The sequence below is a fragment of the Thunnus thynnus genome, chromosome 7, assembly GCF_963924715.1.
Source record: "Thunnus thynnus chromosome 7, fThuThy2.1, whole genome shotgun sequence".
Classification (NCBI taxonomy): domain Eukaryota; kingdom Metazoa; phylum Chordata; class Actinopteri; order Scombriformes; family Scombridae; genus Thunnus; species Thunnus thynnus.
Genome location: NC_089523.1, coordinates 34254758 through 34274880, shown reverse-complemented (window position 1 = coordinate 34274880; position 20123 = coordinate 34254758). Strand labels below are relative to the sequence as shown.

General features: G+C 40.1%; 2 protein-coding genes across 2 annotated transcripts; one reads left to right on the top strand and one right to left on the bottom strand.

The window, feature by feature from the left end:
- Window positions 1-584: 584 nt before the first annotated feature.
- Window positions 585-4425, top strand: LOC137186604 (stress-associated endoplasmic reticulum protein 1). The gene is made up of 3 exons (XM_067595653.1): window positions 585-810; window positions 2208-2280; window positions 3749-4425. The coding sequence occupies exons 1-3, from the start codon at window positions 727-729 to the stop codon at window positions 3787-3789; spliced, it is 198 nt and encodes a 65-aa protein (XP_067451754.1). The 5' UTR covers window positions 585-726; the 3' UTR covers window positions 3790-4425.
- A 1670-nt stretch (window positions 4426-6095) lies between these two features.
- Window positions 6096-18494, bottom strand: mmp23bb (matrix metallopeptidase 23bb). The gene is made up of 8 exons (XM_067595651.1): window positions 18055-18494; window positions 14959-15080; window positions 14015-14154; window positions 13744-13911; window positions 10284-10448; window positions 8779-8889; window positions 8421-8547; window positions 6096-7915 (listed from the first exon to the last, which is right to left on the bottom strand). Exons 1-8 carry the CDS (start codon window positions 18139-18141, stop codon window positions 7723-7725), a joined length of 1113 nt encoding a protein of 370 aa, XP_067451752.1. The 5' UTR covers window positions 18142-18494; the 3' UTR covers window positions 6096-7722.
- Between the last annotated feature and the right edge of the window lie 1629 nt (window positions 18495-20123).

The window sequence follows — 20123 nt, the reverse complement described above, 5'->3', positions numbered from 1 at the left end:
GTCTCAGTTGCTAGTTTCAAATCTTCTTTAATACAGCATGATGTTTATTTGACAAATTATGGTCCCATTCCGTGTACAATAGATGATAAAGTAGCGTATGCTTTATGGTGTGGCTACGTTGTGATTGACAAGTCGCTACCATGCCAGTGCGTCAGGTGCTGTGGTTGGACCCCGAGGAGCTTCTCCACGCTCTCATCCAAATATGGTCACTTCAAAAACACAAGATGGCGACGATCAAGATGCCTGGACGCCTCAAAACCAAACGGGACTCTACAAACCAATGGGTGACGTCATGCTGGCTACGGTCTATGTATCCGACAGAGTCATTGCGTTTCTAATGACAGTCAGCTGACTTCAGGAACAAAAATAATACATTTTAGCATAAAGTTTTACCTTTCACGTGTTTTACTGTTCATTGACACTGAATGTTACGTATTGGGAGCCACGCCCTCCGTGAACACGCCCCCAACTCCCCTGTCCCGAATTTCACCAAATTTAACTTTGAAAGAGCGTACCGGAAGTCTTATTTTGACACGCGGTAACTTGACGCGGGATGCGGCAGTTCCGGCAGCGGTCGGGGGGGCGGGGCTTGATCTTTGTGAGTACGTAGACAAGAGAGAGCCGCTGCCAGACCGACAGGAAACATCTGAGAGACGCTCAAACTCTCCTCAAACTGACCAACCAGCGAAATAAATCTGATAAAAACCCTCCAGAGAAGAAGACAAGATGGTGGCCAAACAGAGGATCCGCATGGCGAACGAGAAGCACAGCAAGAACATCACTCAGCGGGGGAACGTGGCCAAGTCAACGGTAACAGCTGCTTCTCTCTCTACTGCTTAAAACCCGCAGAAAACTGTCCAAACCAGCATCAAGAGACACATTCAGAGTCCTGCTGAGACCCACGTTAAACTGAGCAGGTTTGGTTCTCGTTCCGGACCAGTTAGAAGCCCGAAAACCCAGAAACCAGCCGCAGAGAGCCGGTGTTTCGGTTTAACGGGCGACCGTGTTAACTGGTGACTATCGGCTGAAAGTCAGCAGTTAAAGTTCATTAACATGTTTTCACGATTAAATATTTAAATGTTCTGTGATCGATTGACAGGAATCTTTCAGTTAATCAATAATCATTCAGACCAGAGCTGGTGGATATGGAGAAAATCAAATATCACCATATATTTGATCAAATACCTCGATATCAATACTGTGATAATATTGTAGAAATGACTGTTTTGATTACTAATCATCAATAATGTGGATATAATGAGTAAAAGGTTAAAGGCCAGTCTCACTTCAGCCTTTAAAAGCAGGAACAGACAACACGTATACGCCACATCACACTCTCATATCACCACATTCATATAATATCAATATATTGACCTAATTCAGATCAATCAAATCTGATCAACAAGCTGTTCATATTCAGATTAATGAAGCTGTTCCTGGGTAGTAAATGTTATTCTCTAATCGCTCTTGTGACCAGGACAGTGATATTTTGACAAAGGCAAATTTACACATTTTCATTCACGTAAAGTCAGAAAAGACAACATATGAATCACCGGATACAATGATGGGAGATGAAAGTGATTCACAGTATCATCGTAAATCTGAATAAAACCCGCTCGCTTCTAAATCTGTTGTGTAACTTTAGTATAAATACATGTTGCTTCTGATTCATGTGTTGCTTTTCTGTCTTTATGTGAATGAAAACGAGCAAATTCACCTGTTTTTCCCTTCAGAAATAGTTAAATGTGAAAATATTAATGTCCTGGTCTCAAAAGCAAAGTTTGAAGGGAATAATAAACCTTTTAATACTTTATAGGCATAAGAAATGAGGAAATAAATCCTCCTTATTGATTAGTCTGCTGTCTATAAATTCATATAACTGATTGATTGTTTGCTTGATAAAACATCTGAGAATGTTTTGTTCAACCAACAGTTTAAAAAACCCCAAAATATTCAGTTTATTGTGATAGAAACCAACTAATGAATGTATCTATAATCATCTCAACAGATCAATCAGTTTGATTAGATTCACTCAGTAACTCTCACTGTTTCAACAGTCCAGCAAAAGTCAATTTACAGATAAAACTTCAAAATACATAAATACAAAATGAAATAATAAAGTTTGAGATGAAAGAAAAGAAAAAAAAAACAAATTTTTTCAAAGATTGGTGAACTGTCGTTGATTGTTTTATGACTGCGTGTTTCAGAGGAACGTGATGGAGGAGAAAGGCGTCGGTCCCTGGCTGCTCGCGCTCTTCATCTTCGTCGTCTGTGGATCAGGTGAGTCTTCCTCTTCTTCTTCTTCTTCTTCTTCTTCTTCTTTAACGTCCACAAACACACACCGACCATAAAACTCAACGTTCTTCTTCTCTGCTGCTTCGTTCTGTTAAACTTCAGTTTAACAGCTTAAATCTAATATTTGATCAAATTATTTTAAAATGTACATTTATGTATTTATTTCTTTAATATTTTGTGTTGTACTTCCTGACTGGCACACAACTAGTTCATATATCATCTGTAATATCATCTAATTATTACAGCAGGTTTATATGTTTACTGTAAATAGAGATTTTAAAACTTTTAAAGAATTAAAGTATCAATAACCAAATTAAATAACAGGAACAAATAAAATAAATATATAAACAATAATGAATCAATAGAAAAATCAAATGTAAAAGATAGAAAAACCAGTTTATGTGGTGAAACTTGATACTCTGAGTTTGAACAGAAGCCCCGCCCCCCCGATGACGTCAGATGACAAGGGGCGGGGCTTATTGCCCGCTCTAAATGTCAGTCTGACTCTGGCAAACTGATTGATTGATGGGGGGCGGGGACTTCAGATAACCTGGACTTTGTTTGAGTGACAAAGATCAATTATTGAGCAGACGTGATTACATCACCTTTATGAAGGCTTTACACATTATTATAATATAATATTTATATATATAATAAATGATTCACTAAAGAAATAAACTCAATGAATCCAAAATATAAAAGTGAAAACAAAGTAATAAACAAATAAATATAAAGAGTAACACTACAGATTTATTTATTAATTCTTAATAAGTTGTTTATCAATGTTTTATTGATTAATTATGAATATCAATAAGAGCTGTTGCTCAGGTTATTATTTCACCTGTTAGAAAACTGAAGTTACTCGTCTTGTTCCTGCTGTTTTACCGTCATAAACACGTCATTTCATATTTACTTCTTACATTTTGTAATTCAAACATTTAATTTCTTTATTGATCAGAACTAAAGACGTATGTAAAGTTATATGTTTGATTTATGAAAATAAGATAAACATTGATCCCATAAAGGGAGACAAAAGTGAACAGAAGCAGAGACGATAACAGATTCAATCATCGACTACAAACATGAGGATTATCGTGTTGTAACGACGTCATAAACATTTAAATACAGCTGACGTTAACGAGGAGTTGAAGACCGACTGCGTTTATGATCCATATTCAGCTGAAGCAGCTGTTCAGCAGCATCATAATAAGTCAAATATGTTTATTATTGAGCTTCAGCACGATATTCATTTACTTTTTAATCAAACTGATTAAAAATATAGCATGTTATAGTTAATTTAATATGTGAGTTTGGAGTAAAATAAAAATGATGAAGATGATAATAGTTAATAAAAGTTTACTCGTACAAAAGATGCAACAAGTAGAAACATAAAAACATAAAAACATCTGTCTGACTTTGCTCTCACTCGTCTTTTCTTGTTTTGGTTTTGCAGCCATCTTCCAGATCATCCAGAGCATCAGGATGGGCATGTAGTGATGTCACCAGCAGGGGGCGGGGCTACCACAGTGAGTGGCTGCAGCACACCGACGTGTTCCCGCCCCCAAATTGAACCAACCAAAACATTCCTGAACTTTGACCTCTGCCAGCTGACATTCCTGACCAGAAACGACCCCCCCCCCCCCACCCCCTCAGCGTTTATTCCTTTATCTGTGTTGATTTAATGTGTCGCCGCCCGCTGACCTTCTCACAGTTTCTGCCTGTAAACAAGCCATACGTGTCGGCTCGGCCTTGTGCCTTTCTCTGTTCACCTGCCGTGCCTAAACCCCGCCCCCACCGATTACACCTTATCAGTATACACAGGAGAGGAGGAGGAGGAGGAGGAGGAGGGGGGCGGGGGGGGCTCATAGTCCAACCTGCTCCTGTAAACAGCTCCAGTGTTCCCAAACTGATTTTCTTGGTTTTCTAAATATCTGATGAGTCTTTACTGGCTTCACATTCCTGATGTGAGTCTGTCCGCCGCTGTGGAGATGAGATGAGATGAGATGAGATGGATGAGATGAAGGTCTTTTGAATCAGAAGGTTTGCAGGTGCTGACAGGTGTGTCTGCACTGTGTGCAGCGTCGCCTGAAGAATCGTGTTCACATAATAAAGTTTCATTTTGAAGATGGACTCTTGTGTTTGTGTTTTCATGTCTGAAGATGAATATTGTTGATCAAACCTGTTGTTCCTGATCTGTTTGTCTTACATTAGAACTCAACTGAAGATAAACCAGTTTTATACTGGTCCAGTTGAAGATAAACCAGTTTTATACTGGTCCAGTTGAATATAAACCAGTTTTATACTGGTCCAGTTGAAGATAAACCAGTTTTATACTGGTCCAGTTGAATATAAACCAGTTTTACACTGGTCCAGTTGAAGATAAACCAGTTTTATACTGGTCCAGTTGAAGATAAACCAGTTTTATACTGGTCCAGTTGAAGATAAACCAGTTTTATACTGGTCCAGTTGAATATAAACCAGTTTTACACTGGTCCAGTTGAAGATAAACCAGTTTTATACTGGTCCAGTTGAAGATAAACCAGTTTCCTGCTGTAGAAACCGTCTGTTGATTCTGACGGTATCTTCTGTCCACAGCTGGTTATTCTGGATGAGAAGCTGAGTCTCTGAAGGCAGCAGGACTGATGTGTTGATAATCTGCAGCACGGTTACACACCACCGTTCGAGCCATGAGAGCAGCGATGTGATTGGTTGAGAGAGTATTTAATAATCACAACACCTGCTGATCTATATTCACCTTCACTCAGCCTTTCTGCGCTCGCTGCTGCGCTTGTTTGGTTAAAACTGGACCCTCACAGCAGTTTCCCTCCTTAACTACGAGCCAAGATTCTGTCTACAATCCTCACAAACAAGCTCCAAATAGCAAAGACTCCTCCAGCTCATGAAGACAAGTATTTATAACTAATTCTACACATGAGACGTTTTATTTCACTTCATATCAAGCATCTTGGGCACAAAAATTGCCTTCATTAAATATTCTTTCCTATAATTAATTTAGTTTGTTTTCCTCTCATCTGAGGTCCTCGGGTGCTTCTTTTTAAAACCGTCTCCTCTCTTCTGTCCTCTGCTGTCCTTCAGTCTGGACCGGATCCAGATCTGGAGTCCCTGTGTGGACGGAGCCGGTTTGACCCACATCAGTGGATGCAGTCAGACAGAAAACATCAGATCTGGGTCAGCGGTTAAAACCAGGCCGCTCTTTGTTCTGCTCCCTTTTGTCTTCATCTGGAGGAAGATCAGTGTTCCCTCCATCATGTCTCATTCTGTTCACTGCTGTGATGTTTGATCTGCTCTCTGTGCAGCAAACACTTCTTCTCTTTTTTATTTATTATTTATCCCATTTTAGTTTTATTCTTTTTTTTTTTTTGGTATTTCTGTATTTTTATAATTTAAATCTATATTTTATTATAATTATTTTTCATTGTAAAACATTTATCTTCATTATATCTTTTGTTTTAATATGATGATGCACTTCAACACCTTTTCTTTGTCTTTATCTTGTTAATTTGACAGCGTTTGAAAATCGACGTCTACATATGAAATAACATGAAACCACAGAACAGACGCTCACATTGTTACATGTTTTATATGATGTGATTCAGCTTGAACATATATTTAATGAATGTATTTGAGTTCTATTTCAAGACTAATGAAATAATTAAATAACATTTAAATCGACAAACTTGTTTGTCTCTAAGATCATTTAAAAATTAATTTATTACATTAATGAGAAATCATCATAACAAACAAAAACATTTTCATCAGTGCAGGTTAAAACCACAGAATTTAAAAGAATCATTTTATTTGTATCACAAAACTCAAAGTGTTTAAAGAAAAAGACAGGAGGACAGAAACAGCGATGCATTATGGGTAAAACCCTTTCACAGAAGGTAGATTTTGGATGTAAAAGCCCAGATTACGTCCAGTGAATCTTTAAAGTTCTCATCTTCTACAATATCTGCATGTTAACTACAGTGAGGTTAATAAAAAAGACAAACGAACCCGTTTCCAGCTCTCACATAACAAACACACGACACACAACGTCGGGTCTCGACGTGAATTATGAGGTGCTGAATGGTCCAGTGTGGATGTAATTCCTGGATACTGGAGTCAGGGGAAAACTAAACGACTGAGCTGTTTTTATTGGATTATTTGTAATAATAGTAACAGCAGCTGCAGCCTGAAAACAAACTGAACACAAACACAGAAACGTAGTTATGATCAATCCAACACAACTTCTACCTGAATGTTTCTACATGAATCTTTGCTGGTGACAAAGAGAGAAGAGAGATTAAAGGTTTGCTGAGTTTAGTGAGTTCAACCCCTGTTACACAGAATTATGTCACACCGTACTGAAACGTACTGTAGCGTACTTTATTTTAACACAGTGGAATGTAAAAAAACTACGTGAAAATGACGTGTATGTTGTAAACAAAAGGTCACAGATTCTGTCCAATCAGCAGCAAAACAGTCAACAAGCACCTGAAATACTCCTGAAATACTCCTGAAATACTCCTGGAATACTCCTGGAATACTCCCGAAACACTCCCGAAACACTCCCGAAACACTCCCGAAGTACTCCCGAAATACTCCCGAAATACTCCCGAAGTACTCCCAAAATACTCCTGAAATACTCCTGAAACACTCCCGAAATACTCCTGAAATACTCCTGAAATACTCCTGAAATTCTCCTGAAATACTCCTGAAATACTCCAGCAGAGTCAGACTATGAAATCTGAAAAATCTGAACACAGACAATCTGAAAACAGAGAATCTGAATATCTGTGTTCAGACAACCAGCAGATATCAGATCTGTTTTTATGACTGAAACACAAAGATGAGTGTTGAGTGACTGCTGGTAACCAAAACAGTGAAAAGTCAAACAGTCTGATCAATACATTTGTTTTTGAGATAATATTTCATTGTTTTTTTAATCACATTTATCTTTTTTTTGGCAAAGCAGGAGGCCTAAAGTTTACACTTTTATCAGCTGATTAACCTGAAAATAAAAACAAGCAAGTTTCTGGTTGTTTTTGCAGTAAAGGGTCTATTGTGTATTACGGGGACATCATCATGCCATACAGGATTATGAGGACATGACATCAGGCCATGATTCATACAAGACGTTCTACAGGATTGTGGGTACATGGCATCATGTCATGTTGTGATAATATTGAGCTGATCATATTTTGCTGGGATGACTACAGGGTCATGACGTCCTACAGGTCATCCCGTCAGGAGATCTGTCATGACGCCATTTAAAGTCTGTTTTCACAGTTTAACACCTTTGTTCTTGTGCACCTGAACAGATCCACTCAGAGTTCATGTGGTTGTCGTTCCACAAACAAACACTTTCCTGTCATCACATCGTGTGTTGTTTTGTCCTCCATCTTTCCGTCACTGTCGACGTCCTCAGCTGTTAGACGGCTGCTCTGGTTTCAGTCGGATGGCCCAGGAGTTAGCGGACACTATGTCGCCGCGGCGATGGATGCGGCAGGTGTAAACACCCTCGTTGAACTCGTTGGCGACGATGCGGAGGTCTCGGTCCTTCATGACGATGTAGCCGGGGATGGAGGTCAGGATCTGCTCGCCGTCTTTATACCAGCTGCAGAAAACAGAGATGAAAGAAAAGAGATATTTTTGGGCTTGTGCCACCTTCAGGACAAATGTTACTGTTTTACCTTACTAAAATGCAATTTTTAGTTCCACCACTGGTAAAGCTAAGAATAAATAAATCATCAGGATGTTTGTTCTATCCAGCACATTTTTACTGAGACTGTAATGAACACTGCAGCCTCTAGAGGGCGCTAGCAGCCCCCCTTTACTCCTCATGTCTCTGGTTAACAATCGTAATGTTTTCGTTCACTAATTAATTCCAGTTGCTTCTACTTTGCCGTTTTTTTAAATCACTGTTCAGCTATTATCAATAAAACTCAACATTTCCTGCACAGATGTTTCAAATTAAAAGCCTTAATCCTTCCCTTTCTTTGTTGGCTTTTAATGTGACAGCAAAGTAGAACCAACAGGAAACAATGAGTGAACAAAAACAGGAAGCTATTACCACTACTGTGCAGATAATAACAATATATATTGATCAACTGTGTTCTGACCTGACTTTGGGCGGTGACCGGGGGTTTTTGGTTCCACAGCGGAAACCCACCACCTTCCCTCGGGGAACCATCTTGATCTTGACGTTGGCGGGAGGCGGTGTTGGTGTGGAAACAGCTTCTAGGGGCTCTGCGGCAGGAACGAGAGACGGGCAGGAAATGAGTGTCATACCGGAGACGGTTAGACAAACCCACAAACCTCAGAGAGAGAGTCGGGTTTCTGTTTGAGCAGTAAAAAGACATGTGAACTGACTCAACTGTCCAACATCAACCATGTGTTTATTTTCTGACTTCCACCACTGATGCTAGATGACACGTCTCAGTGTGTCAGAGGTCAGAGGTCACCTATTAACTGTCTCACCGTAGCAGAGGTCACAGCGCTGAGGACAGTTCTTCTTCATGAAAGTCTTCCTCCTCTCACAGAAGCCGAGTCGAGCCCAAGGATCACAGACGCGCTTCTTATCCAGACAACCTGGAGAAAAACAGGTTAACAACCGTCAGCAGCTCTGGATTTTCTTTACTGTGTCATTTTCTTGTTATTTTACTTCACCGTCACTCAGTTTATGTTGTTTGTAAAGATTTCTGTTTATAAAAACTCTGTTTCACCAACAACTCGACTAGTTGTGTAGTCGACTTCTAAATCAACCAGTCGGCACTGTGGTCAGTAGTTGACATGATTTTAACCAGCATGCAGTGGTAGAAAGTAACTAAGTACATTTACTCAAGTACTGTACTTAAGTACAGTTTTGAGGTACTTGTACTTTACTTGAGTATTTCCATGTGATGCTACTTTCTACATTTCAGAGGGAAATATTGTACTTTCTACTCCACTACATATATTTGACAGCTTTAGTTACTTTTCAGATGAAGATTTGACACAATGGATAATATAACAAGCTTTTAAAATACAACACATTGTTAAAGATGAAACCAGTGGTTTCCAACCTTTTTGGCTTTTGACGTCTTACAAAAAGCAGTGTGTAGTCGGGGTCACATTTCACATGTTTATGAGTTGTTAACAGCTCCACCAAATAGTGATTTTTCCCTCTAAACTTCTCACATGCTTTCATTTCAATAAATGTTTCAATAATTGTTGGTGCAAAAATCAAAGATTAGAGAAAAAGTCCAAAAACTGAAAACAGATTTGTGTATCAGAACTTTGTTTTTTCTTCTTTCCTCTCCCATTAATCATCTCACCACCCCTCAGATTTATCTGCTGACCCTTTGGAGGGGCCCGACCCCTAGGTTGGGAACCACTGGACTAAACTAGCTAACTGTATATAAAGTAGTGTAAACTAGCTCCACCTCCAGCAGCTACAACGGTAACATGCTGCTCTAACACTGATGCTTCACTATTAATAATCTAATGATGTCATATATAATAATATATCAGTCAGAGGGACCAAACCACTACTTTTACTGCAATACTTTAACTACATCAAGCTCATAATACTTATGTACTTTTACTGCAATACTTTAACTACATCAAGCTCATAATACTTATGTACTTTTACTGCAATACTCTAACTACATCAAGCTCATAATACTTATGTACTTTTACTATAGTAGGATTTTTCACGCAGGAGTTTTACTTGTAACAGAGTATTTTTACATCACTATATTGGCACTTTTACTGCAGTAAAAGATCTGAATACTCTTTCCACCACTGCCAGTGTCACCAGATTTACAGTATCTACTGTATAAATCATCAATTCCTGGATGTATTTATGTAGTTTCTGGTAAATTAAATCAGATGTTGTTCCACTGTGATGTTTAATATTGTCCAATTTATCAGTATTTACTTGACAGTGTGTTTTTGTAGTCACATTGTGAATGCTGTGGTTATTACATGTGTTTACAAAGTACCGTAGAGTCTCTGGATACCCCAGACGTCATCCTGGGCGATGTTCCTCTGGCCAGTGTAGGTGGCATTGGGATGCATCAGAGCCTGAGGGTCTCTGGAGTGCCACAGACCGAGAGCGTGACCGATCTCATGAGCCGCCACCTGGACAAGGTCGTTCAGCCACACACCTGCAGTGGTACAATGTCTAGAGTCTACAACAACTGACTAAAATACTACAGCTCCCCCCTGAGGCTGTAATGGTCATCACACAACAGAAAACTAAACTATGATGAAGAGACTTTACCACTACTGGGGAGAAAACTGTAAAATTCATCCTGAAGGTGGCACCAGAGGAAAGGTCATGTTGTTACCTAAGTCTAAAGAATTTATCCTCTGTATTGTGGCCTTTTTAGGACATTTCAGGATCAGACTGTCAGGCTCAGCTCTACACTGTCAAACTGGATGAACTTTCATTAGACAAGTAAATCCGAAAGAAATTTTCATGTCGATTTTAACTTTGGTGAAGTTTGACTTGTAAATTTAGGCCATCGCCTGATAAAAAAATCATCTTGATTGTGCTGACCTTTGAGGCAGCAAAGAGTTAGACGCTATCAAGACGTCCTCTTTGGACTACACCACAACAGAGACATGGTTTGATGACAGTCTTTGAATTAACTGTGACAGTATTGTTCCATTAGCTGCCGTGTTAAGCTAACCAACTGTGCAATAGCAAGCTTCATCTTCCCTTTTAAATACATTTTTATTGAATGAAATGCTGTACAATGGAGAACTAAATATCTGGTTGAAGTAAACAGTAGAGAGAATATATAGAGGATATTGGAGAGGTGTTGTGACTGACTAGCACTAGCTTGGCTGGCTAGCATGTTAGTGACCAAACCACCAAACTTCTACAACCAAATATTTCACAAAGACGAATGGATTCATTTTGCTGCACCACTTTCTGGTATTAACTGCTTAAACTGGACTTTGTCACCTCAACTGTACAGTCTCTTGTCCCAGTGTTCATATTAGAGGTGTTATTAGAGCTATATCAGTGCTGTTTACTGTGTTTACTGAATATACTGAAGATATACACCAGTTATAGCAGTCTGAGGTTTGTGTCGGACCAGCAATGTTCAGAACTGCAAACTCTGCACAGATAGTTCCTGAGCCATTGGAAGGTACTACTATTAAACCAGGAACTGTTTTGGCACCAGGAACTAAATTAAATTTTTAAAATTGATTAAATTGACTTTATTTCTTTATATATTGACTAAATTCTCACCATACATGCTGCCACTTGGTGACATCATCAAAAAGCACAATGTAAGTTTCAATAGTTATGCAGATGACAAACAACTGTACATCTCCGCTGAACCAAATGATGCTCCAGCTATAAATTTCATTACTACCTGTCTTCTAGCAATAAATAAATGGATGAGAAATCATTTCTTAAAGTTAAATAGGGACAAAACTGAAATCCTTCTAGTCGCCAAAACAAAAAGAGAAAAGCTGTTAATCTGGGGAAATTAACTCCCTGGATTAAATCTGAGGTTACAAATCTTGGCGTTATTTTAGACTCAGATGTAAGCCTCAGGTCCCACATTAACAAGGTGATAAAAACATCATTTTTCCACCTTAGAAACAGCTAAAGTACAACCATTTATAAATCAACAAGATGCTGAAAATGCTGGAGTCATGACTTCATTTCAAGCCAACTTGATTACTGTAATGCACTTTTTACTGGCCTCCAGAAAAAAAACACTGAGAGACTTCAGCTCATTCAAAACTCTGCAGCTCGACTATTAACCAGAACCAAGAGGAGAGAACACATTAGTCCAGTTTTCTCTGCTCTGTGCTGGCTTCCTGTAACATTTAGAACTGACTTTAAGGTCCTCTTTTTTATATACAAAGCCCTTAATGGGCTATGACCAAGCTACATTACTAACTCCCTTCTTAACTATCTGCCCTCAAGCACACTGCGGTCATCTGCTGCTGGTTTATTGGAGATTCCAGCAACAACCGAAAGAAAATCAGGAATGCAGCCTTTGTCAATTATGCCCCAAAACTAACTTCTGGGACACACAGGATGCGTGAACAGTGTGTTTGCGTCGCTGAACCTCTTGCTTTTCATTTCGGCGCCCATGTTGACAGGTTAGAGCAGCCACACACCCATGCGTGAGATGTGTGTCTCACGTGTGGCTGCTGCATATATTATTATTATTATTATTATTATTATTATTATTATTAATAATAATATTAAATTTAGACCCTGGTTCCTGTGATTTAAAGCTTAGGTGAAGTTCCTAAAATACTTAGGTTCTTGGAAAAGTTCCTGCATTGGAAATGGACTAAAAGTCTTTGGCAGTCTTAGTGTGAATTTGTCTTTATGTTGTTTATTGAAGCTTCTTTTTTTAGCAGCAATAAAACCATGTGCCATTTGTATGATGATGATATATCCTGTTGTCCATCTGTTTCCCCGACTGCAACACCTGCAGTATGTCTGTATTTTCAATAGTGATCAGTTTTAAACTCTGACAGAGAAAAAACTCACAGAACACCCAACACATGGACTACAGACCATCTCACTGGACTACAGACCATCTCACTGGACTACAGACCATCTCACTGGACAACAGACCATCTCACTGGACTACAGATCATCTCATTAGACTACAGATCATCTCACTGGACTACAGACCATCTCACTGGACTACAGATCATCTCATTAGACTACAGATCATCTCACTGGACTACAGACCATCTCACTGGACTACAGATCATCTCATTAGACTACAGATCATCTCATTAGACTACAGATCATCTCACTGGACTACAGATCATCTCATTAGACTACAGATCATCTCACTGGACTACAGATCATCTCACTGGACTACAGATCATCTCATTAGACTTCAGATCATCTCACTGGACTACAGACCATCTCACTGGACTACGGATCATCTCACTGGACTACGGACTATCTCACTGGACTACAGATCATCTCACTGGACTACAGACCATCTCACTGGACTACAGACCATCTCATTAGACTACAGATCATCTCACTGGACTACAGATCATCTCATTGGACTACAGATCATCTCACTGGACTACAGACCATCTCACTGGACTACAGATCATCTCACTGGACTACAGATCATCTCAGTGGACTACAGACCATCTCGCTGGACTACAGACCATCTCGCTAGACTACAGATCATCTCACCGGACTACAGATCATCTCATTGGACTACAGATCATCTCATTGGACTACAGACCATCTCACTGGACTACAGATCATCTCACTGGACTACAGATCATCTCAGTGGACTACAGACCATCTCGCTGGACTACAGACCATCTCGCTGGACTACAGATCATCTCATTGGACTACAGATCATAAATTTAACTGGGAGTCTGTTTCAGAGGAATGAGTTCTACTTCCTGTACTGCTGCTTGTAGTTACTGCAGTACTGTTACCTTGTTTCCAACTGAACCTGGACTTGCCGAGAATCCAGAACTCGTGGTTGTCAAAGTGGATTTCCCCTCGTGGTGGCAGGAAGGCGTGAGCTAGCTCGCCGTTCAGTCCATCAAAACACGGGTGGAGAGGAGACCACCAGCAGTCAGTGTGGTTGAAGGTGTAGAAACCTAACACACACACACACACACACATTTTCAAGGCAAACTCTTTTTCTTTTCGTTTTTTTTGTTGGCGGTGAGTTAAACCCCTCCCCTCGTCTTCTGCCCCTACCAATAGTGATGTCAACGGTGGCATTGCCGTCGGTGACCTCGGTGAAGGTCAGTGGAGAAACGTCACTCCACTTTGTGAAGGCGATGCTGATAGCCTTCCTGGTGTCTTCAACGTTCAGAGTGTTTGGAAACTTTGTGATCCTGAGACAGAAAGACAGTTTGTTAAATAAAGCTCTAGTTGGTGGGTTCTGTAGCCCTGAGTGAAGCCTCTCAGGCTGCACAGAGTTTGACAGACCGCCTCTGTTCTTAGGTGTTTTATTGGTCGGGCCCGAGTTGATGGTAAACGTCTTTGGAGGATGATCCCTGAGTTCAGGGAAAAAAATACCTCCAACTAAAAAGCAGACAAGCCAATCAGAGAACATTCAGTGGAACAATTCAGCCCAATCAGTTCGATTCAACACAGCCGCTCACTCAGCCTCAGTGTCTCTCAGTTTTATTCAAAACACACACACACACACACACACACACACACACACACATACACAAAAGATATAAAAACTAGAATCACCTATGTGACTCATCACCAGGTGTTCAGTAGAATACGAACATATAAAACACATAATGTGTTAATTCAAAGTATTCACAGGGCTAGCTGGTGAACCGCTAATGCTAGTCAGCTTTTCTCTATTTTCTCTCTACTGTTCTGTTTACTTCCCCCTGACATTAGCTCACCATTACACATCATTTAATTCGATAAAAGGTTACTGAAAAGGGAAAACGAAGCTCTCTGGGCTTATCAATTCGCTAACGCCATTAGCTTAGCTCTCTTGCTAACAGGGCATTATTTCACTTCACATGTTACAGTAATATTATTACTTTTTCAGTAACAGTAGTGTAAGGGATTAAATTTGAAATTCAATTACACTGAGGAACCCAGTTTTATATGTTCTGAAGTGATCTACCTGCTTCGATGTCTCCTGAATATAAACAGACGCACATCTCTACCTGTATGTGATGTTGTGATGTGTCCACTTGTGACCCAGAGGGTTGATGGCGTAGCGTTTGTGTCTCATCCCTCCATGAATCAAACCATCTGCGAGCAGCTCCGTCGCTCTGCTGCCAGACGGCTGAAAGAGACGAAACATAACAACCAGGATCTTTAACCAATCAGGGGCCACCAGGTGTGTTCAGTTCCTCTAATGTCCTCTAGATGCTGCTGTGATAAAAACTCTGACTGTAATTGAAGTGAAGAGGAAACAAGTTCGGCTCTCAGGAGATCGCTGGGCTTGTTCTCAAATGTGTTTGACTTAACAAACGAGAGGAGAAATGAAAGTGTTTTATTTAAATCTAGAAAAAACACTGAGTGTCAAGTTTTGACTCTATTTTTTTAGGCAGATTTTTACCCGTTGTCACAGACCTTACATAAGACCTGAAACAATCAAGATACTTTTATGTTTGTCCAGTTACATAATTTAAAGGACTGCTATGTAAGATTTGGTGGCATGAAGCGGTGAGGCTACAGACTCCAAGCAGCTGAGTACGGCGGGAAAATGGAAGATTTTATGGGCGCAAGTGAGTGTGGCTTATATCAATGTGCTCTTCTTAATTCAAGGAATCCAAAACCAGAATTTTTCTTCTACGCGTCACATATATGAAAACATAAAACATTTCATAACTGACCACATGTTGGTGTTACTGACATCATGTGTCCCCGTGATTACTTTAGCACAGTGATTCCCACAGTTGGCACACTGGGTTTTGTTTTTTTAAATTTTATACCCAAATGTTCAATAATGTCCTTTGGCTGTTACTTGGGAAGTTGCATATTAGCCTATCAGCGATCTGTACAGTGTGCAGAAGCAGTGACACTTGATTTCGGCTAAAGGTTCACGTACAACTGATCTGCACAGGGCTGCTTTGACTGGATTTTTCTCTTGGCAAAGATGAGTGAGGACAGCAAACGTCGAACAGTTGACAATGAAAACAGGCAATTCAATGAAAAATGGTGTTATGTGCCAAACTGTCCAGTGAAATCTCAACCCTACAGCACCGGCGCTTCAAAATGTTGCTCCAGGAGCAGGAGGCCCGACACTGTGACCTTCTGCAGCGTAATGATTAACGATGGTTGAGGAGGAGGAGAGTTCTACAGCGATTCTAGTTACTGCGGAAAGAAGTATCAGAATTTCTTTTCGGCCAGAAATCGAACAAAGTGGAGGAGCCGTCCACGTTCATGCAAGATCACGAGTCCACGGTCCATGTCGTGTTTCTATGTGACATCACCGATGACTTGAACCAACTCAACCTGCAATTCAAAGGTGGGGATGCGAACGTGGGAGAGTTGTGTGAAAAGGTGAAAGCTTTTCAGGTAAATTTGGACCTATTCCTGGCTGACATAGAGGGAAAAAAACTGCGTCCTATAAATATCACTGTGCTGTCACCAGTGATATTATTGCTGAAAAGTCTGGCAGACAACTTCAGCACCCGGGCGAATGCAGCTGTTTGTACGCAACCCGTTGGCCGTCGCTGTCACCGGGAGCTGTCCAGCGGAAGCAAAGGCTGCCTGCAATCGACGAGGGCAGATTCCAGCTGGAAATGTTCCCGCTGCAGACCAACGATGTCCTGAGAGCCAAGTTCAGGGAGGAGAGACTGTGTGCATTTTTCACTCTGTCCATCGGTATCCAAACTGTAAAAGACTCGCTATATACATTTTGACAATTTGCAGATCAACATACATATAAGAGTCCAGGTTTTCAAGGATGAATCTAATTAAGGACAAGAAACACAAAAGATTCACAGACTGGCATCTCAACCAGTGCATACTGCCTGGTCATGTCTCATTAACTGTAGTTCCTGCAAATTTTATATGCTGTTTTATAACAATTTATTATACAGTAAAGTCTCAAAAAGTCAGAGTCATGGTTTCAGTGACATGTTGGAGCAGATATAGTTGCTGCAGTTTGTTTCTGTAGAGTGGTACAGTTCTAGAAAAACAATGTAAAAACAGACTTTTGTACACATGAACAGTGTTTCGGGGCAGATTTACAGAGAGACGTGGCAGCGGACTGATTCCATACAGATGTGAAACACTTCTGCCTTTCTTTCTTTCTTTCTTTCTTTCTTTCTCTTTCATGTGTTCCTCCTTTGATCCTTCTATCTTTCCTGCTCTCAGATATCTGTCACCCACATGTGAACTCAACCATGAACTTCCTCTGTTCCCGCACATCCATCTTCCAACAAAAACTAAAGCAGATTTCACTCATCTGAACTGAGAAAGTTTATTAAACAGTCCACTGTTTACTGTTTCTCACAATAAAGCTTTATTTAAAACAGAGCTTAGCACATAAAGAACATGTCCTGTCTCTAAACACACAGACACCACAGAGGAAAAAACAAATGAATTTATTGTAACTAAAATAAGTGAACAAACTACAGTGCAGCTTTAACACATCGAAAATAGAAAACTCAGGGATTCAGTTACATAAAACTAAAGAGACAAAAGTAGTCCCGTCTACCCTCTGCAGCAGGCCGCTGAGGTCATGTCCTTGGTATTTTTTCTGTGAATTTTAAGACCTGAAGTGCAGTTTATGTACGTCATAATTTGAAGTTACACATGGCAGAGTTTTTATTGACTGATGCTAATATTTTTTTAAGACTTCTAAAATCTGCTTTTTTTTCCAGGTTAATAAAATAAAGAAATACATGAATTAATCAATACAAACAATTTCCTGGCTAAAATATTATAAAGCTCTCAATTTTTTAGTGATAAAATACTGAGATTAATAGAACATTTTTAGGTCTTGTCACAGTTATCTGCAGGGGTTGTTTGGAGATGGATGGATAGATGATATAAAGATAGATAGATAGATAGATAGATAGATAGAGTACATTATTAATCTCATGGGGAAATTAAAGAGTTACAACAGTCACTTGACATAAAACAGTGAGGTTGGTAAAAGAAATGAATAATATACAATAACTAAACTCAAATATAAAAAAATAAACAGCATAAATAAAAATAGAATAGAGACTAGAGATATGACCATAACTATAATATGAAATGACAGTTTATTAAACTCAGTCATGAACAACAGACTCACTGACCTGCGGCCTCAGAGCTGCTCCGCTCACCTTCATCATCATCATCATCATCACCATCAGTAGCGGCAGCAGCAGCAGCGGGGAGTCCATGATCAGAGCTGGACTCCACAGATCTACACAGTCCGACACATGACCCCGAAACCAGCCTGACAATCAATCAATCGATCGATCAATAAGCCTCAGTCAGTCTGTGCGTCAACAGAAGAGACGCGTCTCTAAGCGCAAAGCTGTTCACCTTCTTGGACCAAAAAAACCGACTCTGACGCGTAAAACCAACCGCGATGAAAAGAGAAAATCATCCAGAACCAGAGAAGACCCGGACCGTGAGTCTCCTCTCAGTCCGCTGTCCCCTGTGTCAGGATCGGATGACCCGGGTGGGACAGTCTGGAGTCTGGACCCGGTTCCTCCTGCTGCTCGGCTCGGGAACAAACTGAGGAACTTCCCGGACAGTGCGCTCGCTGCTGCAGTGGGGCAGGTCCGGAGGGGCGGGGTCAGGTGTGTGTGTGTGTGTGTGTGTGTGTGTGTGTGTGTGTGTGTGTGTGTGTGTGTGTGTGTGTGTGTGTGTGTGTGTGTGTGTGTGTATGAGTGGTGTCCTTTTACACAAAGACTATAAATGTGGATTTTAACCCTTTTGGTTCAGGTTTACTCACGCGCTCTGACTTCTGAATATCAGCAAATATAACAAGCATTTTATGAGCAGAACATCCACTAAGAAACGTTTCTAAACTTATTATTTTATTGTTTATTATATTTTATTTTTCCTGTGTTGAAGCTGAGGCTATTTCTGGATCTGAACTGTGGATAAACAAACTCAGACCTGGTCTGGAGGGCCTGGGGGCCCTCAGGGTTAAGGGCCGCAGGTAGGGCCACCCCGAGGTGTTTTCCTACTAACAGCAGTCCAGATGTGCAGCGTTTGTCTTGTCTCTGTTCAGACCATCTGTCCAAACAGCCGCCGCTGCAGATCATCCACCTTCAGCTTCCTGTTGCTGTGATTCAACTGGAACACAGAGAGAAAGTCGACCAACAAGAGAGAAACTCTAAAAAACAGGCTGAGAGTAGAGACAAAACTACTTCATCTCTAACTTTTTGTTGTATGTTTTCATTTTCTCTACATTGACTTTAGTATAACATACGTCATAAGTCCCGCCACCTCCATGTTAGCAGATGGGACATGAGCCAAACTATCAAAGTACACGTCAAATACATTTTTCCCAAAGATGGTTTCTGTCATCTTAGGTCGTTCTTATCTCGCCGATTTTTCTGATAAGTTTGTTTTTAATTAGTTATTTGACGATATAAAAAGAGGGTTTGATGTCATGATTGACAGCTGTGACAGCCGCTCTCAAACCTCCGTCAGGCTGAGGGGGCGTGTCCCGCTGGCCTTAACCCCGACTTTACTGCGCAAGACTCTGGGTCCAAATGACGTCACACCAGGAAATATTTTGGCTTCATTTTGCGTAGCGGTAGGAAGTGGAGACGCGTCGTCCATATTTATACACAGTCAAGGATCGATTCTAAGACAATGGACATGATGTTTTTTTATACTGTGAACTTTTACACATTCCCACTTAATTTCTTGTACAGTTTCATAGCTCGTCTCACTTAGAATATATTTTCACTATATTTACGATATTTCACATTTTAATGGTACAATTTTATTTACACACACACAGACATATATATACAGTTTATGTATATTTTATTTATATAGTTATATCACCAGTTATATAATTTATATAAGTTATATCTTTGTGGTAGTGGTATTTTTCTCTACCTGTTTTTTGACTCTTATGTGCCACTACACCAAGGCAAATTCCTTGTATATGTAAACCTACTTGGCTATATACTTGCCCCTGATTCTGATTTCTGCAGCTGCTGTTTTAGATTCCCCAGCAGGTGTCACCAGAAACCTGTATCTTTTTATGTATGTTGTTTATTAGATAGCAACAGTAGAGTCACAACAAGATATGAGGGGAGAGAGACAGGTAACGTCATGAAACGGCTAAAATAGCGGCTAAAATGGAATTGTGTATTTTGGGGTTATGTGACGTGTGTCATTACCAGTAGGTTAC